Genomic DNA, 26,901 nt, shown 5'->3' on the forward strand with positions numbered 1-26,901 from the left:
TAAAGTACAAAATACAAAGCTGGAGGATGCACACATGTAACAGTTAGATGAATGAGCGTTCAAAGACCTCTAGTTGTGACTGGGAAAAGGATCTAAACCTCCAAATTCAAGTCTGAGAGTTATCTGCATGCCTTCCACACTTGATAGGTCATGTGTGTGTTTTGCATTGGGATTGTGTACCTGTGAACAAAAATGTAAAATGAGAGCCAGCTTTCTTGTGGTACGTGCCACATCTTAAAGTTTTAGGGGCAGCCTGCTTTTGGAAATGTAATGAAATGGTTATGAGAGTTTGGTACCATCCTCAAGACTAATTGAATGGGGATTATCATAGGGAAGTTGGCCTTGGTTTTATTTAACTGATTTGATATAATCCCTGAAACCCTTGGTCAATATCTATTCATGTAGAAAAACTACATATTATTTACAATATGACATCTAACGTTTCTGAAACTTCTGGAAAGTCCTTTTACTTCAGGGATCCCAGGGCACTTTAGTATGACTTGGAAAAAAACGGTAGTACTCTGGGAGAAACAAAGACCTGTGAGGTTCTGGATATTTTCCCTTCCAGTCAGCTGTCAGTGAAGGAGGAAAATTCTGCTGTCTCTGCATAGGAGTCAGGAAGTGATCTAATCACACTCAGAGCAGATATGCTCAAGAATTTGTCTCTCAGCTTAGGGAACACAGCTCTCGTCTCCCTTTGAGCCTGGGTGTCCAATTTCAATTTTCTTGTCATTTCTATCGTAGCTAAGTAGCTGTAGAATAGAACTGGAATCTTAGACCTTGAAGGGACCCATTGAGTGTCTGGTCCTTTTGCCTAAGGAAGGAAGTCTTAAGTTTACAATATCCTTGGCACATGTTGTAAAGATATGCAAGTCAGCCATCTCCAGGGGCACCTCTTCATACTGAACCCCTCTTACAGTTAAAAAGCTTGTCCTTTCTAACAAATTCCCTGAAATGTACTTTACCAGTTTTTAATTTATTGTTGCCAGCTTCATTCTCTCATGTACGGTGGTACCTTGGGTTACATGCGCTTCAGGTTACAGACTCCGCTAACCCAGAAATATTACCTCGGGTTAAGAACTTTGCTTCAGGATGAGAACAGAAATCGTGCAGCGGCGGCGCAACGGCAGCAGGAGGCCCCATTAGCTAAAGTGGTGCTTCAGGTTAAGAACAGTTTCAGGTTAAGAACGGACCTCCAGAATGAATTAAGTTCTTAATCCAAGGTACCACTGTATATAGGAAACACAATTATATTGTGCTAGTGCTGTCGTTTGGCCTGGTCAGTGTGTGCTGGTACTAACCTTTAAAGCCTAAACAGTTTGAGTCCCGTTTACTTGAAGAAGGAGGAAAGGTGTGTTGTGGTTGAAATGCCTTTTAGTACCCCATATACCTTTTGGGGCCAAGTTACAGGTGAACTGATTGCCTTTACAGGTGAACTGCCCACAATGAAGTCAGTTGTGACAGATGCTCTGAAGTCCCAAAGTTGGGGTGTCTAATTCATACAGGGCTTTAAAGCAGTGTTTCCCAACTGGGGGCCATATGCCCCCCCCGGATATTCCAAGGGGGCCACAGGTGAAAATTACATAAAGGGGGGGCCACAGAGGGAAGTGAGAAGAAAATAAAAGAAATCATTTTTTTTAAAAATCCTGATTGGCTGGCTATCTGCTTGGCAAATCACAAGCAGGTAAGGGGGTGGCCCACCAGGGGGCGGCCTAGCACTTCATTTTATATTGAATTTGTATAGTCATGGTTTGTTTACAGTAGGAGAGGGCTATCTCTGAGGCTCCCATTTTGACCACTGCTTGTAGTTGCCGCCAGTGCTGGGCCAGGTGGCAGCCTGGGCCTGACTCTGCAAGGCGTGGGGTGCAATCCACCCCAGCACCTAACCAAGCAGTGTCATCTGGTGCTGCTGACTTGTATCCAGTAAATAACTAAGTGTCGTTAGTTCAGTGGGCCTCACTCTCAGGTAAAGGTGGGGGCCTATAGTGTTTTATCTAGGCAGCCAGGGCTCCTCGAGAGGACAATGTCTTTTTGCACCAGGTCAGAGAGGACTACTTGCTTTTAATTCCCCCCTCCCCATATATACAGAACTCCCTTTTGCAGACCCTCTAAGTGTCCCTATTTTCCAGAGACAGTCCTGGATTTAGAGAAGTTGTCCCAGTTTCTGATTTGATCCCGGAATGTCCCACTTTTGCTTAGGACATTCCTATTTTCAGCAGAGAAATGTTGGCGGGTATGGAGTTATCTGACCCCCAAGCCCTCTGAAGTCAGCACTGTATAGGAAAGTTATTTTAATGTTTAATATTTTATTACATTTTTATATAAGTTGGAAGCCTTCCAGAGTGGCTGGGGCAACCCAGTCAGATGGGCGGGATATAAATAGTAAAATTATTATTATGGTATATGACGTCCTTATTTTCATCGGAGTAATGTTGGAGGGTATGCTTTTGGACTGTTATTTGTAGTTTTCACCCTCTGTCAAATAATTGGGGTCAAATAAGTGTTGTTTACATTGAAGATGGATCTCCTTCGGAAGGTTCTGGATTCTCCTTCCTTGGAGGTTTCTAAGCAGAGGTTGGATGGCCATTGGTCATGGATTCTTTAGCTGAGTTTCCTACATTGCACTAGAAAGATGACTCTTGGGGTCCCTTCCAGCTATGTTTTTCTGCTTCAACAATATTTTGTTATTTTTCTATCATTTTATGTAATTGTATGTTGTATAAATTATAGAAATTATGAATAAAATATGTTCTGTTAACAAACAGAGCATTTAAATTGCTACCTTTCTACCGGTAGGACGGGGTGGAAGGTCACAGGAAGGAAACAAGGTCAGAAGGCGGCCGTGATCGGGAAAAGGTTGGTAAACACTGCTTTAAAGCACCTGAGGCTTCAGAGAACTCACTAGCAGAACCCACCCAGCAGGCTTTGACTCTACCACCCATCAGCTCAGGGGTCTTAAAGCCAAAGCCCACTTTCCCTTGCCAGTGCAATTTAAGACTCCTGGTGGTGCCTTGGCAGCCGCATCCACCTTCCCCATATTTGATGATGTATGATGGCAGGTGGGTGTGGTTTTGGGGAACCGGCTTTGCAGGCCAAGTTTGGCCCATGGTCCTGAGGTTTCCTACCCCAACTGCTTTTTCAGCACCTCCTAGTGTCATTGGAAATCTATTCAAATGCTAAGCAACTTCTGTGGTGTGAACTCTGCCAGGGTTTCATGCGTCTGTAGTAATTCAGCAGTGAATAGGCTAGGCTGAGTACAGTTAGAGAAAATAAGGCTTTCAGGGAATAGAACAGAAATTTTAACATCCCTGTTTGCCCATTTAAATCCAGTTGCGTTTGTATTTCTTTGGTTTGATTTGCAGTCAGTGGTCTCTCCTGTCTTTGGCAATATTCCGTCTTAAATTTGAAGAGTATTCTGCAGTACTGACCTTGTGCTAATTACTGTGACAACAGAATGATGTCACAAATCCAGAGTTATGGCTCTGGCATTGTGCATCAGGTTTTGCCTCAAGTAGGTCTCAGAGAATAGAAAGGAAGGTAAATGTTGTTAGTCTTCAATCTTGCCACTGAGGAAGATGGACCATAGAGAGGTTAAGGTAAGGACTTTGGGGTGGGGGTGGGGGCTGGCTTTCAAGGGCTGTGTTGATTAGGCTGCTATTGTTTACATCTTGAGTTCGAGAACAAACAAAGGATGTTGTACTAAGTGATACTTAATATACATTTTTTTAAAAAAAATGTGTATACATACATTATTTTTACCTTTTTAAATGTATATTTGGATATTGAATTGGAGCGGAATAAAAATCTTAATAGCCTAGTCCAGGGGTCAGCAACGTTTTTTAGCTGTGGGCCGGTCCACCGTCCCTCAGACCATGTGGTGGGCTGGACTATACTTTGGGGGGGGGGAATGAATGAACGAATTCCTATGCCCCAGAAATAACCCAGAGATGCATTTTAAATAAAAGCACACATTCTACTCATGTAAAAACACACTGAATCCCAGACTGCCCCCGGGCAGAATTGAGAAGGCAATTGGGCCGCATCCAGCCCCCGGGCCTTAGGTTGCCTACCCCTGGCTTAGAGTGATGAATGGGTCACCATGTGATTCAAACTTCCTATGAAGTTGCTTTTTCAACTCATTTATGATGACACCTTGAGTTACAGCAACTACTGTAACTTACAACGCATTGCCGCTCTGCCAGTAAATTGTAAAACATGTTTACATTTATTTATTTACTTGCAAGAGAGCTTTAGTGTGAGCAATTGATTTGGTCTTCTTTATTACATTTATGCGTATCTTGCTTTCTTCAATGATAGAACTCATACATTGTGTTCTTGGACATGCTGCCATCTAGGCAATCTTTAGGCCAGACCTGCTTAGTTTCAGCAAGGTTGTTGCATAATTTGCTTTCAGCCCAAGGCCTGGTATCTTCAGAAGGTGCCATGGTGATAAGAATGAGCAATGTGCACTGCAATGCTCCATTCAGTAGTCATAGAATCATAGAACTGTAGAGTTGGAAGGGACCCCAAGGGTCATCTAGTCCTACCCCCTGCAGCTCAGGAATCTTTTGCCCAATGGGAGACTCGAATCCATGTCCCTTAGATTAATTGTCCCATGCTCTATCCACTGAGCTCTGTGTAAAACAGGATGATTTATGAACAACTAGTCTGGTTGAGTGCCGCAGCCGCATAGTCGCCTTTGACTGGACTTAACCATCCAGGGGTCCTTTACCTTTACCTTTTAATACTAATGTAAACAGTGGCTTAGCAGGAACAAGCAAGTGTGTTCTTGCACATCGAGAACATTGCAAGCAAGCAATTCCTTTCCTGCTTCTGCAATTCTGCCAACACCTAAGCCTTAGTTTAGTTTAGCATTGATTGTGATTCAGGCTATTGTCTTGAGTTCATAAAGTAAGTATGTGTAAACCATCGGATAAAGATTGGATAAACTCCAGTGGTAGCTGGAGTTTCCTAAAGATTTATTCTCCTTTGTTAGCTTCATGGCAAGGGAAGGCTTTCAACTCAAAAGCATTTGCACAGGAAATGTTCTAGTGGACATTTTGTGGATTTCAAACTACTCAGAAAGGAAGTTCCTGAGGAAAAGTGTTCCTAAGACAATATATGTTTTGATACTTTGCTATTCTCTGCGGGAATGAATGGCAACAATGAGCTGTACTACATTTTGAGCAACATGCAAGTGTTTGCAAACCCCTTCCCTCCAGTTTGCCCCATTTATTCCATTGATGAATTCAGAGGGCCTGAGGCTTTGAAGCAAGATCTCATGCTTGGCAAGAGTGCTGCACCTTTCCTTTGGAATGAGCGCTCTCACTCAAGTAGTGCTTATTGGTCTGCAGCTCTTAAGATGATTGCGAAGTAGTTCTTTGAGGGTTGGATTTCATGCACTTACAGAGTTGCAAACCCCATCAGCACAAAGCTCATCCTAACACTTGGCAAGATGTCAGGCTGTCTGGAGTGGTATTGGCATGATTCACTGTCACGGTGCCATCTAGGCTGTGCCGTACCAAAACTCCGTAAAGATTGAAAGTACAGGTGTCATCCCACTTATGTGTGCGTCAGGTCAGGAAATAAATAAATAGAGTCAAACAAGGAAATGGTGGGAGATAGCTGGAGAGTCCTCTCTAGTGGCTTGCGAGGAGACCCTCCCTGGAGCCCGAAGAGGACTTTTCATACCTTATTGTCTTATTTTAAGTCTTCCTAGAATATTTTATAACACTGAGTTGACTAGCAGATGACTGATTAGTCATTCCCAGCTTCCAATAACCATGGGTAACAACTAGATGCCTAAATAAGGGAATGCGACTTAGTGAGATTCCTTAACATTATACATTCTGTCGGTCATATAAAGCAAGACAGCAGAAAAACATACCTGGGATTTGCTTGTGGTAGCAATTAAGCTAGAAACCCAAACTTTATCTAATTAGATTGCTGGTTTCCATAAAATAATTCACCAGAGGTGTTGCTTTTAGCTTGGGACCAGTTTGCCCACTTCTGCCTGCAGACCTGGCATTGTTACAAGTGCCACATAATACCTGTTCCACTTGTTCCTTCATTGTGGCAGCACCTACACTTTGGAACTCCCTGCTTATTGATACCAGGCAGGCACCTTCACTGTACTCTTTTTGACACCTGCTAAAAACATTTTTTGTTTAGGCAAGCTTACCCAGATACAGTGGTACCACTGGATGCGAACGGGATCCGTTTCGGAGCCCCATTCGCATCCAGAAGCGAACGTAACCCGCGTCCGTGGGTCGCGATTCGCAGCTTCCGTGCATGCGTGTGACGTCATTTTGACGGTCTGTGCATGCGCGAGCGGCAAAACCCAGAAGTAACATGCTCCGTTACTTCCGGGTCGCCGCAGCGCGCAACCCGAAAATACTTTTCCCGAAGCTACTTCAACCTGAGGTATGACTGTATGTAGAATGCTTATGTGTGTTCTAATTCATTTTTAGTTTATTGCTGTTTTTTATGTTTTAAATAGTAGTTTTTAACTGTTTCTACTGATAATACGGTTTATTCTCTTTGCAAACCTCTTTGAGGTTTTATTTTTTTACAGTCAAGTGGTGTATGCATTTTACTGAATACTGTAAATAAATAACTGGGAAATGTTTTATTTTTTAGGGGGGAGAGGGAGCTGAGGCTCCTGTTCATTCCTGTGCCACTAACAAAGCAACAGTTCCCAAGGTTCCTTAAAAGCTTAATGTGTATGTAGCGTATACATGGCCTGCTAACCTTCCTAGCTTTAGTCCCTGGCTGCTGAAACCTTTTGTTCTTTTTTGACATTGGCAGTTGGGATCTCTTGGTCCCTTCCTTCTTCTGCCTTTCAACCAGCTAATGTTGCCCATTACTTTTGTGCATTAGGGGCAGACATATGCTTCTTGGCCAGGGGCACTGGGAGTATGGTCATCTGTGATCTCCCGATTAACTTCTGAGCCCTCAGCTCGGCTATTTTTAGCAAGCGTTGCTTCTCTGCTTCTATTCTGGGGAAATATTTGAAACTTGTTCCAGGGGGAGGGGGAGCAGTTTAGAAAGTTCAGGAGAGTGCAGTGTATGAGCTTGTGTGTAAGCAGAACACACACGAATTGTTCCCCTCATCTGGCAAAAGCATGCAATGTTCTAGTCTTGGCTCACTGCACTTTGTTTCCTTGTACGTTGTTAGGTTTATAAGAATCTTGCTCTTAAATGTAAATTCCTAGCAACTGCATGTAGCTGTTGTGCCTTAGGCTTCTTGAGTAGGATTCAAAGCCGAGTGCTTCGTCTAGCCTTTGCTGATCCGGTGCCTTCCAGATGTTTTGAAGTACAGCTGAATGGGACTGTTTGGAGTCATGGTTCAGAACATTTGGAGGGCACCAGACTGGGGAACACTGGTTTATTGGCTCACTTGAAATTTAAAATGGTCTGGTGTATAGAGGCTAAGATCTGGGTTCAAAATATAAATGTTAAACAATAACCACATCCACCTTCTCTCCTCACAATCTTTAGTCTCTGGCCCCATGGGCACAGGCTGAGCTAGATTGCATGTTGCATTAAACCACAGTTAAAAAACAACACTTATGCCCACATACGCTGCTGAAAAGTTATTGTGCTCCTTGCCTATTCTTGCTGCTGTTGTGATGCTGGGAAACAAAGCTGGATTTTGTCTTGTTGTGATGTCCAAACCTAGACCCACGGTTTAGCCATGAGCGGTTGGCTAAGAATAAACCATGGTGACTGCTCATGGTTTGTTTGGAGAACAACACACCATAAGCCTCAGCTTGGGCACCACAACAAGCCAGAGTGTGGCTGGGGTAGGGGAGGAGTACAGCAGAAGCATCTCAGAAGTGTTGCACCATCATATTGTTTGTTCACATTAAGCCAACCTATAGCTGATTTTTTAAAACTATGACTTCTTTTTAATTGTTTCGGGACTGTATGAAATGTTTCTCATTTCTTCACCCCACTTTTCAACTCATACTTTTGGTTTTTCTGAAAAAATCCATACCATCCTTGAAGCCTAAAGGAAACAGGCTAAGCAGACCCAGCCATCTTAAAAGTATAAAATAGCCAGAACTTGAGTTCTAGCTGAGATTTTAGGTCTTGATTGATCCTCTTCTCTTTCCACACACAATGATTCTCTTCTCTCCCCTCAATCTCCTTCCAGTGTGCCACCCCTCTCCAAACTCAAAAGCTCAAACCCTTGGTATAAGAACACTATTACCTGCTTGTTCCTGTACTAGGCACACTACTGAGTTGCATGTTAAAGTAGTCTTTGGTTGAGTAGACCTGGAGCATTAATAATAGGCTTTTAGTCTTCCATCCTCTAGCAGGAACATCACAATGCCATTTATAAACATATTTTAGGAGTACAAAATGCTGCCCTCTGCCACATCACTATTGTAAAGGAATTTTCTTCCTCCAGTTCAGGAGGAGTATGTGTCTTAAAAAGAACAATGGTTATAATGTTCAGTTCTTTGCTTCTACTTGACCTAGACCTTGTAACAGGGGAATCTTCCTCAGTTGTTGTTGTTGTTTTAATTCTTAAAACACACAACTGAACCAGAGGCCTGCATTCTGAGACCTGGAGATGGTGTTAAGAGTACAGCAACCCCCATGTTCCCCAATTGTTCCTCTTCATGTGGAGTCAGGGGAGAGGAAGAATGCATTTCTGTGCTTCTCTTTTCTCTAAGGCAGATGTTTTCAACCTTTTCATGGGTCCCTTGACCAACGGCATTCCTTCTGCGGCACCTCTGTGGGACTCGGGAGCCCAGTTATGTCACCCTTTGCATGCAGAGCTGGCAGCCTCTCACCCTTTTTCGAACACCCCTTGTGGAGTGTGCCCTCAGCCTCCTTGCAGCAGAGAGCAGCAATGTCCCTCTGGCCTCCCCAGGAGCCTTTTAGCTGTTCTGGGCGAGTCTGGGCCCTGCCTCCTGGACCAGGTAGAAATTGGAAAAGGTTTCTCCAATATATTTTCATTCTGTAAAGGGAATATTTAGAGTTATTAGGAGAGCCAAGGTGGCTTTTTGGGCTTTTTCTGTGTGCTGAAATTATGTGTAATTTTCCCAGGGAATATTTCCTAAAATTTGAAGGGTGAAGGATTGGTTTTCTGCGGAGTATGTGTCTGCTGTGTGTGTATAACCTAAAATTTTATATAGCAACCTTGTCATAAGCAGATTGCCTCTGCTCCAACCTGAATAAATCAATTCTAGCTTTTAAAGCTGCCTTTCCAGTACAAAAAAGATCCAAAACAAAAGAACGGGAAAACATCCTTACAATACGAGAGCAGACCAGTTACATTCTAATAGCCTTGGAACTGTTAGATGGTTGCAGATAACGGGTACAAAATGTGTGGAAGCTGCAGTGAAGAAATGGCACAATGAAAGGGAAAACCTAGCTCCTTGTAAGCCCTTATTGCATCAGAAATCTTGAAAGGTCTTGGATACAGAATCTAGGCATCATTGCAGATTTTTAGGGAGCAAATTTCTAGCCCTTTCAGTGGAAGGTGAAGGTACAACAAAATTTATCTGTGAATAGTTCTGGCAAAAGAATTGGGGCCAGTTCATAGGGCCAGTTTAACATTCTAGTGGCGGCATAAAGTTAGTATTTTGTGACCTTATGAATGCCCTCAGTTGCCTTAAAATGAGCAGTCAAATTGGGTGTGCTTCATGTCTTAGATTAAGCAGTACCTCAGAAAAGCTTGAGCTATAGACTTTCTGCACATCGTATCACACAAGTAGCACTTTATGCCTCTTCCTTTCCATACTGCTATCACATTATATGGCTTGTGCAAATGGGCCTCAAGTAGTGAAAACTCTGCTGAGTAGGTGATCTTCGATCATCTTCAAAGTAGCAGACAAGTTGGGCTTTGCCAGGTTCGGTCATAATGGAATGTGGTCTTCTGGGTCAGATCCTGCAGCCATTTCCAGGTACAGGAAGCTCTCTTTAGTTAACTATGCAAGAGCTCAAGGAAGTGGTGGTTTGATTGTTTTGCCATATCTCTGGAGTGATTCTTTCCTTATTGCATTCAACGTATCAGTTGCTGGGTATGTAGGCTCGGCCAATAAAAGCTAAATTTGTTAATAGCTGGAAGAGGAGGTTAAGACTGTGCAAAGCTACACCCAGCTTTGTCAGAGTTTCCTTCTAAATGGTTTGGGAGAAATTCTCAGGACTTTAAGGTGGGGTAGTACTTGCCTGTCATCGTATGAGCCGGTCCAATGACTTCCTTCCTTCCCCGCTTCCTTCCATTTTTATTTTAAAAGTGTGTGGACCATGGTATGGATGGAGTACTATTACATAGTGTCTTCCCAGGGACATTAGCAGCTGTTAAAGTACAAAGTGTGCAGCAGCTGTGATGTCAGGGGGCACTTAGCCGACCTGTGGTTTCGCTTTAAAAAGAAAAGAAGAAGAGTGGGTAACTGGGACCCAAACTCGTAGATCAGCTCATTCTAAGATATGCAAGTACTTCACTCGCACATTTTGGGTGGGTTTTCACACTCCACCTATGATCCATGAAATGTTGGGAAATTGAGGAAACTAAGGCATTTGGGTCAGCCCTAGTTAGAATCCTGGTGAGACTACATGAGTCAGCAGTGAAATGTCAGATGACTCTGTAGAATGCTGTGTAAGACTTCTTCAGATAGCTAAAATGTTACGAGTTTGTGTTTGCAGTTGTTACTGTTTGCATATGGCAACATCCCACAGGTTGCTCATTTCTGGTATGTTGGTTTGACCTAAGCAATCACTGGGACCTCCTCTCTCCCATATTTTTTTGATGAGCTTGTGAAGTTGTTGTGTAAGTTCAACTCCACCCACTTTGAAGACTTCAGCAGGTATCCCATCAGGTCCGCTGGCTTCCTTGTTTTTCTTTTTTCTTTTTTTTAAATATAATTTTTATTAACAGGCCAATCAAATCACATTATTTCCAAATCACATTAGTTCCAAATTATACAGCCAGATTTTTAAATTTTTGTTGGGGGTACCCATACTACAAGCTCCGAAACGGGGTCCAAACATCACTTATATTGCTGCTTTAATTAGACAGTTCTATCCAGTTCTGTCCAGATAGTCTCTTTGTTACTTTCCTCATCTTCTTGTTGTTATCATATATTCCTTTCTTTGCGATCTCTGATAATCTTCACAAGCGGGTTGGAAACAAACATCCTCTGTGTGGGTTTTACACTCTCCAAAAATCATATCACATAAGGATAGACGCCATTTCCACACCTTCATAAAGAACTTTCCCTCAGTCTGTCCGTTGATTTCCCCAGGTTTGCCAAACGTATCTCAGAGGGCTCTGCCAGGTCTAGATCACATTCCAATAACCATTCGCATTCCGATGACCCTGCTCCTCCTCCCCCCGTCCTTCTTAGGCAAGCCTGTCTTAGCGAGACGCCATTTGAAACTGCGTCAAAAAACTTTCCTTCGTTCTCCGATGTTTACCAATCCTCTCTTTGATCAATAATTCACTCCACACAGTTCTTGAATTCCTGCTTGTGATTAATAAACTGCAACGATTCTTTTCTCTGGGGTGGGGGGTTATTAATACTCACATAAGGCAAAGAAAAGAAAAGTTTTTTCCTCCACCCCCTTTCCGTTTCACTCCAAACATACCAGTCTTTTAATGGTGATTCCTCACTTGATTTATTTGTCCCGCCCGTCGCTCCACTCACAGAGTTCCATTAATCAGCAGTCTTTCTCCCGATCTTCGCTTGATGTATGTGCTTTAGCTTCTTTCCAATTATAAGGATTAAATAAAAATAAAATAAGAGAAGATTTGCTGATTAATTGATTAGAATTTGGAATACAGAAAAGGGAGGCATGAGGAAGTCGGGGAAGTAAGGTAAAAGAAATTAAGAAATGAAATTGTACTTGTGTTTTTTGTGTGGGTTTTTGTTTGTTTATGTATTTGTTGTGTTTACTGTATTGTTATGTTATGTTTTTGTGATTATAAAAAAATTCCTTAATAAAAATATTATTAAAAAAAAAAAAGCTTCTTTCCAATTATGTATTTCCAATTATATATTTCAAGCCAAAGCGAACCAGTGCGCTGATTGGAGATAGCGTCAGGAAGAGCCGACTTCAGATGAGGGCTTGTGCTAAGTGTCCGCAGCCCCTTCTTTTGAATCCAGGGGTGAATTATGGACACCGCTGGCAAGGCAGTCCCCCCCATCCCCTTGGGGGGGCCGGGAAGGCTGCATACTTCCCATAGCAGCCTCTTAATTACCTTGTGTGGGTCGGAGAGATGTTATTGTCGGCCATCTTCCAATGCACCCCCTGGTGGCCCCCTGGCTTCCTTGTTTTCATTTGGTTAATAGCTGTCCCAGATTTGGAGATACTAAGCCACTTGGTCAAAAGACCACTGTGACCAGCCATAGCCATGATTACACCTGTGTTCAGATGAATGGAGGCAGCCCCCCCCCACACATATGAGCACATGAATTTAAAAAGTGGAATAGGAGTAGGTAGCTCTTCTTAAATCACATACCTTTACTCGTACCTCACTTTTCTCTACAGTCATACCTCTTGTTACATTTGCTTCATGATACGTTTTCAGGTTGCGTCCCGCGGTGACCCGGAAGTACCAGAAAGGGTTACTTTGCGCAGACGCGCAAAATGACGTCACGCGCATGTGCAGAAGTGGCAAATTGTTACCCGCGCGTGCGCAGATGTGGGTTGCGTTCCTTTCAGGTTGCAAAAGGGGCTCCGGAACGGATCCCGTTCGCAACCAGAGGTACCACTGTACTTGCCATTTGAACTGTTATTAAAAAGGAGTTAACACCTTGGAGAATGTAGAAACAGAGTTAATTCAGATGTCTCCCCCCCCCCCTTGTGGTGAAGAAGCCTTGATAGAAGTCATCTCATTAATCTCATGTGGTAGCAGCTGATATGGACCACATTAAAGGAAGGCTTTAGGTACAAAAGATGCAAACTACCCACAACCCATTTTCTTTCTTCATGTGGATTTTGGGCTTGCAATTTCTAGACAGATCTACTTCTGTGCTTCATGGGAAATCACTTTTAAAGTTGGGGTAGGTTCATAAAGCAGCTTGTAAAATGTCACCTGAGTCTCTTATTCAAGGAAAGGAAGTCTGAGATCTCTCAGTGTTCAAGCAAAGTAGCCTTTTGGACCCTGGCCTCAACCTTCTGTGCAGATAGGAGTTTTGAGGTAGCGCCTTGCCAAACGTTTTAGGAAATGCATTTCTACTTCCCATGTGTGCTAAAAAAAAGAAAAAAGATTGTCACATTGCTACTTGGGATATGAACATAATTAGCTCTCTTTTGTGTTAATCTGTATACTATCATTTATGCCAGTTTGTCATATTAGGAACAGTGCTTAACTCAGCTGGATTTTTCCTCTCTCTTTTCAGATTTTCTATTTTGTACATACGTTGTTTTGTATATACTGTATATGATGACTTCGGTGGGCAGTGAACGTACCCGGGGCACTCGAGACAAAGCGCAGATTTCAGCCACGCAGCTGACGCAGCCACAGAAACCAGTAGTACAGGTAGGGATGTGGACATTCTGGATCCAGGTATCGGTAATTCTTAACCTGTAAGAATTAATCAGGATCAAGCAATGATGTCAAAAATACCATTGCTCAGTGGGTTTATACACATGACAGCCCATAAGATTCATCTTATCTACTTGAATTAGGAGTGCTTACCATCCAGTCTAGGATTGCAAACCTGTAGCCTTTCAAATTTTGCTCTAACTAAAAGTTACTCAAATTTTAAATTAATTTTTAAAACTTTTTTAAAAAAAGTTTTCTGTAGCTCACGTTTCAGAACTGCCAATGGCGAATGACACAATGCCCAGTAATGTAACTGGATCAAAAAATCATTATTCATTACTTACAATGGCAATATCATAGCTTGACTTATTATTTACTAGATTTTTTTAAATGTGGGTTGTAAAACTTGTTCTTACTTTAGAATTTACAGTTTCGGGGGAATATTCTCTGGAGAATTTTCTAGCAGGGAATATTCTCACATCACGTCACTATGCCTAACTGTTTAAAGGTTGCTTTCTTAGATGTATTGGTTAAAAGAACACCTGCCTTTATTTCTGCTGGCTTTTTCCTGTTTGGGCAGTGGGGGGAATACCAGTACCCCTTGCCCCATTCCACCAGCCAGAACCATTCCAGTGCTCTGAAATAAACACTTTATTGAATTACGTTATGTGCAAAGATTGAGTGACAGAATTAGGCAAAAAATGGGCAGGAAATTCAGGATTTGTAGATTAGGGCTCATAATAGGCCATGCACCTGAACAGTGGTTCCTTCGATAATTTAGATAAAACTTAACAACTTTATCCTGTGTGTAGTGCTAAATTATCTGTCTTAAGAACTGTTCTGTGAGGGATCGGCACTGGTTGTTTTTTTCTTATATTTGCCTGCAATCTGGAGTTTGGGCTTGTTAGATAGGGAAGGATGCCTCAATGTTTCTTCCCCTTGGAGTTAAAAATAAAACAGGAGGGGGGAACCAGTAGACTTTCAGGTGTTGTTAGACTCTAGTTCCCATCCACCCTAGTCAGCATGGCCAGGTGATGATAGGAGTTGTAATTCACCTGTATCTGGAATGCCGCAGGTTCCACACCCCTGGAACAAAAGAACAAATTGCAGGAGACTCAAGCATTTGGGGAAAATTTTGGCTTTGCGTTTGTATTTCTATAACCGATCTGTTTGTGCTTCCCAGGCAACAGCGGAACAAATTCGCCTTGCTCAGATGATCTACGATAAGAACGATGCAGACTTTGAGGATAAAGTGAAACAGGTATATGTTTTCCCCCTGTCCCTGGTGAGAGGGCGGGTTGGCTTTCATGGACTGGTGCTACTTCAAGCCTGGTTCAAGTCCAGTTGCTTACTAAAACTTCAGCTTGAATAATAATAATTATGAACTGTATTCAGCTAAGTTTCAGTCAGAGTAGACTGAAATTAATGACCATGATTAACTTGGATTCATTCATTTAACTTGGATCCATTCATTTCAGTGGGTCCACTCTGACTGAAACTTAGCTGAATACAGCGCTATAACCAGGCCCATGCAAAGCTTGTCTGAGGCCTGGGGCAACTTGTATTGCTACCCACTCAGTGCCTTTGGGATGGTGTGTGTGTATATATATAATTGTAGGTATATTTTTAACCTATTTTTCTACTTGTTGCCTGGACTCCCTTTGTTGTGTTATCAAGGTCTCTTTAACGTGACTCATATATTTGTGTTTTTTTCCAGCTTATGGAAGTGACTGGGAAGAATCAGGATGATTGCATAGTGGCTCTACATGACTGTAATGGAGATGTGAACAGAGCAATCAATATCTTGCTGGAAGGGAACTCTGACACAGTAAGGACTCTAGATCCTTTTCTTACCCCTTGAGAGTAGCCTTGCCTGAAGAGTTAACACATGGAGACTTCCTGCTTTTCATTGGGGAATGAAAAGCTGTGGCCAAGCTAAGAAAGATGTCAAATACTTACGTTTTAGAAACAACTTTGTTATATGTAGGTTTCAAAAACCTTTAAAACTAGTGAAACTCTGAAATTGGCCCCCAGCTCACTCAGTTAACTGGAAGAAATTCAGTTGTCTATCACTGGCAAAAGAATTGATTTCTAAACAGATTTGAGCCCTGCTGTCAAGAATTTTCCAAGAAATTAAACACTGGAAAGAGCTGGTGAATTTTAAGTAGCCTGAGGTTATTTTGCTGCGTGACATCACAGTCACAAAGTGGTGCCTTGACTTGTCACAGCCATAACATCTCTGTGTATCAATTTCTGATGCTCTTTAGTCTTAGCTAATAACATTATCCCATAGCACACCAGTAGAGGTGACCAGAACTGTATAAACAGTATTCTAAATGTCGTTACACCATAGATTGTATAGTGATATTATAATATTGGAAGTTTTATTTTTCAGTTGCTATCCTAATAATCTCTGTTTGGAGAGGTGCTTTGGAAACATTTCAGTCTTTTTGTTTTAATATCCTTGAACAGTTTAGTATCATCAGCAGACCTGGCCACCTCACTGCTCAACCTTAGCTCTAGATTGTTTATGAACAGATTAAAAAGCACAGGTACCAATACTGATCCTTGCAGGACTCCACTTTCAACGTCTCTCCGTTTGGAGGACTGTCCATTTTTTCCTGCTCTCTGTTTCCTGTTACTTAACCACTCACTGGTCCACAAGAAAGCCTCTCTTCTTATTCCATGACTAGTAAGCTTACTCAATCAGGAGTCTTTGGTGAAGTATTTTGTTGAAAGCTTTTGGAAAGTCCAAGCTCACTATGCCAACTGGATCACCTCTATCTATATGCTTGTTGATACTCTCAAAGAATTCTGAATAGGTTCGTGAGACAGGACGTGCCATTGCAAAAGCCATGCTGGCTCTACTTCCTCAAGGCTTGTTCTTCTCTGTGCTTGGTTATTTTATCTTTACCAATACTTTTCACCAGTTTTCCAGTTAAGTATCTGAGGAACAAGTTGCATTTTGTTAGAAGTTCAGCAATTACACATTTGAGTTCTTTGATAACTCTCAGGTGGATGCCATCCAGACCTGGTGTTTTTTTCAGTTTTTATTTTGTCTGTTAGGCCTAGAACTTCATCCCTCATCACCATTATCTGCCTCAGTTCCTTAGACTCGCTTCCTGCAAAAGTTTGTTCAGGTACTGGAGTCGCAGACCAGGCTTGTGAGGATCTAATTAATTTTACTAGAAACCTGAGATCCACCAGCCAAAGCCAGGTATAAAATAGTGGCGGGGAGGGGGGGCAATAACCTCATAATTCAGGAAAAGGATTCCTTGTAGGGGATTCCTCGTTTTCAGTACTAGGACTGAGCTTACACTAAAATCTGCTCAGCCCCATCAATTCACCCCCCCCCCACTTTTCTTCAGCTCAGCAGCCTAATTTAGAAGGGAGGAAAAGGTCTTGTTGTTCTTATTAAATAATTTGGTGTCAGAATCCTTGCTGTTCCACTGCAAATCACTGCAAATTTACTGGTAGAACCCTAATCTACTTTCTGCACACCCCTGTTTTACTATCTACCTTCTGCCCACCCCTGTTTTAGAGTGCACATGCTAAAAAGCAGTCCACTGTAATTATCACCTAGATTCATCTTTCTGTCCTGCTACCAGTTAGAATTTCTGATGCAGTTTTCTTCAAACAAACCGGATATTGACCCTGGATTTGGAGAGCCTGGAAGTCTCTAAGTCTAAAGGAGCAGGTGAACTAGAGGTCTGCCCTGGAAAACTGGCAAAGCACTTAACTTGTGTACCTGCTTAGGATGAACTATCCCTGACCCTTGATACTTGCTACCAGGGTTCTGTAATGTGAAGGTGTATGCAAATGCTCAACTGGGGCACTCAAATGTAACTTTGACTATTCCTGCATAGGACTGTGTTGGAGGTTTTAAAAAATAAGGCCCCAAGAAAACTAAAGCTTCCAAATTTACTTTTTCCTTTCTTCCCTAATTCCAGTTTTGCTAGTTATGGAGGACAATGAATTGTACGGGGTATTTTAAGCTGCTCCCCCCACCTTTATTTTGGGAACTGTTAGAAAGTGGAACGGACTCCATAGGGAGGTTGTGGACTCTTATTCATTGGAGGTTTTTAAGCAGATGTTGGGTGGCCATCTGTCATGGATGCTTTAGAGGAGATTCCTGCATTGCAGGGGGTGGACTAGATGACTCTCAGGGTCCCTTCCAGCCCTACAATTCTATAATTTTTCAACCACCTCTCTGGCTTCTGAGATATTAGTAGGCATTGCCCCCACACACTCAAGTATCTGTCTGCAACATAAGGTGTAGGAACTTGCTGCTTTCTTGAAAAATAGGAGCTCAGATTCTCTGGAAGCCGAATTCTGTGTTCAGCAGCTTATACTCCTCTACTATTTCTTCTGCCCTGTAGAATCAAATCAGCCCCACTTCCGACCTTTGTGGCTCACTGTGTGTGGAATGAGGGTGGAGAGCTCTCTGCCTGCTCTATTACGATAACACAAGAAAACCTATCACTGTATGTTTGTGAGGGACTGTGATGCCCTCTTGAGCTTACTATCTACCTTTTGAATTGGGACAACAGAGACATAAGTCTTTTTTTCCCTTTTCTTTTTTTAATAATTTTTATTAACTGGCCAATCACATCAAATTAAATCACATCACATAAATTCCAAATTACAAAGCCAAATTTTTAAATTTTGTTGGGGGAACCCATACTTCAAGTCCAAAGGGGGATTCAAATCATCTTCTTACTATTACAGCGTTAATGTCCAAATCAGTCCCAATCAGTCCAGACAAAGTTCATAATTCTATCCAGTCTTATCTTGGTGTTTCCACATCATATCTTGTTCATATAATTTCTCTTTTTCTTTTACGATCTCTTCTGTTAGTCTCCTTAAGCCGATAAGCAAATATAATAATCCTGTGTGAATTTCCCGTTCTTCCAATCTAAGTCCAGATGGTTTCCATATATCTCCTTCGTAGATAACATCACTCTTTTCATCATAAATTAGGCATTTGTCCCTCTTAAGTCCCACTGAGGAGTTAATCCACAATATGTAAACAGCTCTATTTCTCTCTTTCTCCTCCCAGACTCAAGAGTTCCAGCAATGCCTCCCAAAATGGCGACGGCATTTTTAACTGCGTCATTCCAAAACTCTTAACTTTCCAGCTTCGTCTTGAAACATTGCTTTGGTTCGAAAGTTTATCTCCACACGGCCTTAAATCCACAGCTTAAGTCCTTATAGCGACATTTCTGACTCATTAGGGGAGGGGATTCTTGTTTAATTACATAAAAAAAGGAAAGGAAGGTTCCCCCCCCAGTCATTTGCCGTACCGTATCTTGACGTATCTTCTCATATTTTATTCTTGTCTTGTTATCAGAGATCTTTTCTGTCAGCAGTCTTTACTCCCCCTTTTTCCTTGAAGTATGTGCAATTTATCTCATCCAAATTGTTTCTTTTGAAGATTCTTGCAACTAGTGGCGCGGATCAGAAACGGCATCGAGGAGTGCCGGAATCCCACAGGAGGGCTTTGTGCCTAGTGCCCCCACCCCCACAAATTTGGGGATGGTATAGGGCACAGCAGGCAAGGGCCGTCCCCCCCCACAATCCTGGGGGGTTAAGGAGGCTAATTACCCCCATCATAGCCTCCAAATTACCTCGTGTGGGTCGGAGAGATGTTATTGTCAGCCATCTTCCGATGTGCCACCTAGTGGCCCCCCACAGAGACATAAGTCTTCTTCATAGTCTCACTCTCATACCTGGAGTGAGACTGTACACTACCTAAATCAGGACTTTCTTGAATAAAAATAGCTGGTATTTCCTCCCCGTCATATTCTGGGCTGATTTGCACACTGTTAGGGGGTGGAACCTAAACCTCATTCCCCACCCCAACTGCTCCATGAGCCAGCATCAGAGGGGATTCTCTTTCCTTGGAACATAAGAAAAGCAAAAGCTTTTTGGGCCTCTTAGTGGGTGCAGGAAAGATTCATTTAGGTTCTCTTTTGCTTGCTGGCAAATTGGCTGTTGAGTTGGAGGTTGGGAAGAGATGACATTGGTGGAAAGCATGTTGGTAGTCAAGTAACTTTGAGACGTGTATATATTTTTCTTGATATATTTTGCTAGGATTTATGCTTTGCTCTTTGACCAGTCCTAGTTGGGCCAGGATATTCCCTTTGTAATTCAGGTTAAGCTATGCAGATCAAGCAAATACCTGTATGTTACATTCATTCAGAATTAATAATTGAGTGACAAAGCTCTGGGCATGTCTTTCTCAAGCGAAGACTAGCCTGGCACCAACTGGATTTTCAGTCGTTATTTATATACCACCATTGGCATTGTCAGACTGATCTCCTCCTTCCGCCTTCTCCCTCCACTCCCTTCTCATTTGTGTCTTGTGGAACAGCACCTCGTTTTTGTTTGAACTGATATGAGACATTTTTGGAGACAGTATTTGCCTGGAAAGTGGATAAAAATAAAGTACAAATTAGTCCAAAAAAGCAGCAAAACTCACCTCCCCGCCCGCCAATTCTTGCTGCTTAACCGGCAAACGCATGTGCCACAACTCAAGAACCAATAGACAAGATATTCTGGGAAATTTCCCCCTTTATTGTTGAACATTGTGAGTGTTGGCAGTTGATGCAAGACTTGAGCAGTCAAAAAAATCCCCACTTCCACCACCCATGGGGGCCACATGAAATGAGACAGCAGAGTAGAACGGTAGGGTTTTGTACCCTAATCAGTAATGCAGGAATGTGTCTCAAGACGAGTTGGGATACAATACCAAAGTCAGTCATGAGATATTAGCATAGCCCAAGTGCAACTGGGCTACACCCCCATCCCCCTTGTCCAGTGGCCATGCTTGCTGGGGGATGTTGGGGGTTATAGTCCAACAATATCTAGAGACCCAAGATTAGGGAAGGCTGATATAAGGGGGGGGGGAGGCAGATTTCAGTTCTGGGTTCCAACCCCTTTTCAGACACAGTTGCGCTGATGATCCTGGGCAAGTTGATGCCTGCTTATAAAATGGGCCTAAATATGTCCTGCCTTAGCCATTAATAGTAAGGAAAGAGGCTATGAGCCAAACACCTACATGGTATTAAACATGTGGTTTAAAGTTGTATGGATTTTTTAAAAAAGTAGATAACCAGGCTTTTGCCAAAAAACAGCAACCCACCTCTGATACTATTTGGCATGAGTGATAGCCTCACTCCTGTGCCAAATAGCCATGGATGAGAGGGGTAATTTTAATCAGGACTATAGTATTTTGGGGTGTGTGAGGTCTGGATCTTGATTTGCCTATTTATAGTTTAAATAAATAAGTAAATAATGTTAAGACCCTGTTTTAATGCCACAAAGTTTGTCCCTGTAAAAATGCTTTGCCATTAAAATGCCACAGGGATTAATTCCATTCCAAGGATGCTGGATTAGTGTTGATGGTTTCTAGGCTTTGCAGGTGCTCCCGAGGGTTTGTTTGACAATGGACCTTGCATGTCTGAAGGGCTGTAAAAGGTTCCCATAGAGCTTAGAGGTTTTACACTGGAAGATATTCTCAAGGCAGTCTTTAAACCCCTTTTGAATTGTTCTGTATTTTCCTTCTCCACCCAAATAGACTTCGTGGGAGACAGTGGGAGGAAAGAAGAAAAGTCTTGGAAAAGAGAGTTCAGAAAACAAAGAGAACAGAGAAAAGCGAGGGGACAGAGAAGTGAGCCGTGGACGGGGAAGTTCCAGCAGACGAGGAAGAGGGGGCAGCCGTGGTCGAGAGTGTAAGCGCAGGCACCTTGCTCCTAGGAACGCGGTTGCCTTAGTTTGCCTTTGCGTTCACAGAGGAGCGTGTTGTGCTTGAGTTGCTTTGTTGTATGTTTGCAGTAGAGCACTGGGGGAAGAACCACAAACTGTGCACGCAGAGCTGTTTCTCTTCAACAAAAGGATTTGCCTAGTTTGGGTACATTTTATACGGCCGTGAGAACCTGATACTGGCTTGGTTTAATGACGCTTTTCTCCTCTTCAAACAATAATAATAATAATATTGGGGTGTATTTTCTATATTGAGTATGGGCACATGAAAAATGTCTGAAAGCTGATCAAATATTTCAATACGGGCACATAGCCTGCTCGCTCTTCAACCTCAAAGGAGCTGTTAAAGCTGCTCACAAATATTCAAAAACAGCAAATGCTCATCACTCTTAAACACACACTCTGAAACAGCAACACAATATAAAAACAAGGCCAGTGCCGTGCATATTGAACACAGAGTCCTAAAATATATAGCTAGATAAAAGGAAAGACATTTTATATTCAAGGCAGGAGCTTGTGAAAAGATTTAGGCATGATATCATCAAACCATTTATCTCTGTAGGCTTCTCAGTGAACCGAGGCTTCAGCTAACAGGCAGAGTAGCACCTGCAAGTCCAAATCCTTGTGTCTTGTTAGGACCCCTCGCCCTTTCCATTCTTGCTGTGTGATTCTGTCTCCTGCGCAGTTGAAAAACAAAAAGTCTGATCGAGTGGGCAAGCATTCAAATTGTATATAGTAACATTTTGCTTTCTGTATCTCTCCTCCAATATCTAGTTAGAGTAGAGGAGAATGGAGTGGATAACAGCCAAGGAGAGAGGCCTTCTGATCGTGGGAAACGTAGCAGAGGGAGAGGTAAGACAAACCTATGAATATTTTTGTTTTCCCTTCTCCTTGAAAAAGGAACCTTGCAAGAAATAGCTTCTGTTAAGAGCCCTCCACCCTCCAACCCTGTGCTCTACTTGCCTGATAATTCTTTTTCTTGCCCCTAAAGGGCTGCAGGACTTGTGAGCCATGCAGGCAACCATCTACCCCAGTAGTCTGTTCTCACAGTGTCCAACCAGTGTCTAGGGGAATCCCGTAAGCAGGACCTGAGTGCTGTTTGCATTTTGTCCATGTGAATGTGGCCTAACTACTGGCATAAGCACTAGGATCTTGGTGCTTCCTGCTTAAGAATATCCTGGGACATTGCTGAAAACCAGCACCTCCTTTGCAGTTGATGCAAGATAAGCCTGAAGTACTTTCAGCTCAGGGAATATCTTTAAAAAAACATGCAGAAGAATACCCTGCTGTATTTCATAGCTGAAGCATGCCATCACCCTTTCACATGTGGCTTTTATTGTAAACTGTGTCCATGTTGAGGGCATGGCCAAATTAAATGCTGAGGATTGAAGACCGATAGCTTCTGCCTGCATTTTTAAGCTTGTACCTGCACTTTTAAACATCTAATCCATTTTGTATTTTGGGTCCAGTTTATCACCCTTGGTTGGTGTGTTGGTGGCTCTTCCAGACCACATGATTAAAAGCAGCCTTTGTAGAGTTCAGGAAGCAGAAATGTGTTTGGCTAGGCTGTCTTCAGTTCAGTGTTTCAAAATAGTGCAGCTGTGAAGATGTTGTCCTTGTAGACTAGTGATAACAGTGTAGTATTTTAATAGATGGAGAGATTGTTTTGCTGGAAGAATGCAAAAAGAACAAGCAGGTGGGGGGGGGGCTTGTGATGAGATTGTGGGTAAAGAGGAAGGGGTTTGTTTGAAGTAAGACTTTTCTTATCCTTTCCTAACCTGCTCCCACCCCAGCTGGCCAGCAGCCTTCTGTTATTTTAGCTGGCTGTTTGCTCATATTACCAAGCTTCCATGCAGAGGGGTCAACATTATAGTAAGAGTCTGGGGAGAGTGTATAGTTCCCTAGCTATAGGACTGAAGACCACATAAATTGGTTTTGGGGACTGAGGCACAGTAGGTGAGAATCATTGGATCCTAACCTGCAAATTGTGGAGATGGCCACCTTGGAAAATAGGTTTCAGGGCCTGGCTGAAATCTCATATACTTACTTATACCTTCAGTACAGTGGTACCTCGGGTTACATACGCTTCAGGTTACATACGCTTCAGGTTACAGACTCCGCTAACCCAGAAATATTACCTCGGGTTAAGAACTTTGCTTCAGGATGAGAACAGAAATTGTGCTCCGGCGTCGCGGCAGCAGCAGGAGGTCCCATTAGCTAAAGTGGTGCTTCAGATTAAGAACAGTTTCAGGTTAAGAATGGACCTCCCAACTTCCGGGTTGGCGCCATTGTTTAATGGCGGATTCCCTCCGAGCTCCGGAGGGAATCGGCTCCGTAGCGTCTGGGTCTGCCCGCTGCGGCGAAGCGGAGACCCTTAAAATCACAGGCGCGGATGCCTGTGAACACAGAGACTCGGCGGGCACCATTTGCGCCCCCCCAATCCGCGACGGAGCCTTTTTAAAGGCTTTGGAACGGAGGCAGGGTGAGGCGTGGTGCTGAGAGTACTCCCTCGCCTACGGAGTGAAGCCGCAAGCCATTGACAGAGAGCGCCAACTTCTTCCAAGACCGATTGGACTCTAAAACATAAACCCGTGAGTAATACGGAGATTGGAACTTTAAAAATTTCTAATTCTGGATTTGGAACGAGCGGGAAGGGGCTAAAAAGGAAGTCCACCCCCCCCTCTTTGTAAACAATTTAAAGCAAAGGACTGGGCAGCTAAGGTCGAGAGAATCTGTTTCTTGTTTTTCAATGAAAGATCCTGACTTCACGGTTTTGACACTATAAGAAGATTTACTGGAGGATAAAATGAATTTTGGGAGCTGAAATTTCACCCCCCCCCCGAGACCCGGGAACGTCCTATGAGAAAGCCTGTTGTATTGAAGATTTTGACAGCTGTCAAGTGAGCTGTTAGTCAGCTAGTTGTCAGCTGGAAAAAGAGAACATTGTTTCTACCGTTTTTGCTGGTTTACTTGGTATAACTTGTTGAAAATAAGGAGGGCTGATACAAAATAACTGGACTTTTGGTTTTGAGTTGAAAGGAACATTAAGGATCTAAAATCCCCCTAGAGGGGTAATAGGGACATTACATTACAAAAATGGTTGGAGTATGTAAATTCCAAGCAGAATTGGACAGAGCACTCGTTCTCTTGGGAAACTTGCAAGATGAATACAATGCTTTGTTTACAAAGGTATCACTACTATACTGGACAGTAAACAACAGCTTAGAGCCTGATAAGGACTTGAAACAGGAAGCCTGTTCAACTGAACAAATAAATGAAACTGAAAGTGTAGATATGATGGAGCAATATGCTGTTTTTGAAGAAAATGAAGGAGGAGCAGGAGATTTGCAGGAGTTAAAGGAGAGTTACAATATGAGGCCTGACATGATGATAAAAAAGGACAATAAAAACTGGATGTGGAAAGCCTGGCCTGAATGGGAGTTTGGAAAATGGAGAGATCCCCTTTGGAGGAGATCTGAAGACCTGAGGATTACAAATTTGTTGAAGGTGAAAGCTGGAGCTTTGGGGACATTTGGATTTGAAAGAAATTTGAAACAAGAGTTGGAGCACCCCATAGGCTTTGCTTTTAAGTATGGAGGACTGGCTGGAAGCAACATGGATTCTGTTGGGCCGGAGCCCCTCCGAGACTTGGGGCTTAACATCAAGGACTATCAAAGAGACCGGCAGAAAGGAACTGAGAGAGATAAAAGGGCCTCAGATGTGAGGTCTCCAGGCTAAATTAATAACATAAAGACTGATGGATATTGGTTGGGGACTGGAACCGGGAAAAGGGTGGGTGGAGGTTGGGAATCCAAAGGGTACATAAGGATAATTTGCTTTTTTTATATTTTATATTTTGTTAATGGTAAGGAAATTGGGTAAATCGTGGAAGGGAAATTTTGGTCGACTTTAGGAAAAAGGTTTAAGAATAATTAATGGGGTATAAGTACTGATGTGTGATATTAATAGGGTAAAACTGGGGTTTTTTTTTCTTTCTCTTTTTAAATTAATTGAAAATAAGGCTGTTAAAAATAAATAGAGGAAATGGAAAAAAGAAGTAAAGCAAAACAATAGTATGTTAGAACAAATGTTTAAGTTAAGGTAAAGAAATAAGTTAAGGACTTGCTGAACTGACAATTTAAATTGGAATACAAGAAGGGGAGGTGTGAGGAGGTCTGAGAAATAGGGTTAAGAATAATAAGTATCAGAAACTTTATGTGTTTTTTCTATTTTCTGTTTAGTTTTGAATACTATGTACTTTTGTGTGTTTTTTTTGTTTGTTTATTTCTTGTTTTTGTCTGTTGTGTGTTTCTTGAAAATGCTAATAAATATTTTTTTTTTTTAAAAAAAAGAATGGACCTCCCGAACAAATTAAGTACTTAACCCGAGGTACCACTGTATTGACATACAGTCATACCTCGAGTTGAATGTGCTTCGGGTTGAGCGTGTTTGAGTTGTGGTCCGCGGCAACTAGGAAGTAATGGAGCGTGTTACTTCCGGGTTTTGCCGCTTGCGCATGCACTCAAAATGATGTCACGCACATGCGCGTAAGCGGCAAAACGTGACACGCAGACGCGCCGTCACGTCTTGCGTTCCATTCGGGATGCAAACGGGGCTCCGGAATGGATCCCGTTCGCATCCCGATTTATCACTGTATAACAAAGGGGTTTGTTTTCAAACTGGATCTAGCATCTTTAAAAGTTAACTCTCCCCGTCTCCTTTTCTTGCAGCTGCAGGGTAAAATAATAAGTTCTCTCCCATCCCATTTTATCCCCACAACAACCCTGTGGGGTAGGTTATGTGAAGAGACAGTGGCTGGTCCAAGGTCACTCTTCATAGCTGAGTGGGGCTGTCAACTCTGGACTCCCAGGCTTCTAACCACTGCACCACACTGCCACTATCTGGGTTTCCCTCTAGGTATTTATGAAGAGGATAGATAAAGAGTTTCTTTTCTGCTGTCATGTTGTCTTGCTTCCTTGTTTAAGAAGAGAGTGTGCTGTTTCGGAAGGAAAGGAGAAGAGGAGAAATGGCTGAACCCTACTATCTCAAGTTGACTCCCCCTCCTGAAACCTTGGGAGCTGAATGTTCAGCTTATCCACCTTTCACCCTTAAATGAAGCTCTTTCCTTCCCACAGGATTTGGACGTGGCAGAGGAAGAGGAGCAGGGAGGTTTTCAGCCCAAGGCATGGGGTAGGTTCTTTACACCATGTCAGTGAAAGAAAATATATCAGCTAAAATAGGACCTGTCAACGCTGCTTAACTTTGTATTAAAGAAATTACACAGATCCATGTAATGGAGAATCTGTTAAATGTTTGACTGTATTGAGAGGACTTATGGACTCCCTTCGTCCTGATATCAGGAAACTTTATAAAAGTGAGGCAGTGGAAACACCCAAGTCCTTGTGAAATGAGTGCCTTCACTATTACAGCCTGACAGGCAAACTCTTGAGTAATTCAGCAAAATTTGCAGAGGCAGAGAGGGATTGACAACCTCAAGCAGCCGATTTGTTGCCTGAGGTAAGCATAAACCCAAGATGAGAATTAGTTCTATCAAATTGTCCCAGGAATTTAATTCACACACACACACTCAATGCTGAGTGCAAGCTGGATCATTGTAATAGTAAGGGTTT

At 42.5% G+C, this 26,901-nt stretch overlaps 1 protein-coding gene across 2 annotated transcripts in view; it reads left to right on the forward strand.

Annotated features, from left to right (window-relative positions):
- The first annotated feature begins 3,281 nt into the window (after nt 1–3,281).
- UBAP2 (ubiquitin associated protein 2) overlaps nt 3,282–26,901 on the forward strand; it is a 67,988-nt gene continuing 44,368 nt past the window's right edge. The window contains exons 1-7 of one of the 2 annotated variants that reach the window (XM_053408969.1): nt 3,282–3,596; nt 13,362–13,501; nt 14,691–14,768; nt 15,225–15,335; nt 21,087–21,240; nt 22,046–22,123; nt 26,407–26,461. In XM_053408969.1, the coding sequence (XP_053264944.1) occupies nt 13,403–13,501; nt 14,691–14,768; nt 15,225–15,335; nt 21,087–21,240; nt 22,046–22,123; nt 26,407–26,461 (575 nt within the window). In that variant the 5' untranslated portion in view covers nt 3,282–3,596; nt 13,362–13,402. The remainder of the gene's footprint in view (nt 3,597–13,361; nt 13,502–14,690; nt 14,769–15,224; nt 15,336–21,086; nt 21,241–22,045; nt 22,124–26,406; nt 26,462–26,901) is intronic. The other variant, XM_053408971.1, reaches the window with a different exon arrangement.

Source organism: Podarcis raffonei, chromosome 11 (genome assembly GCF_027172205.1).
Source record: "Podarcis raffonei isolate rPodRaf1 chromosome 11, rPodRaf1.pri, whole genome shotgun sequence".
In the NCBI taxonomy this organism is placed as follows: domain Eukaryota; kingdom Metazoa; phylum Chordata; class Lepidosauria; order Squamata; family Lacertidae; genus Podarcis; species Podarcis raffonei.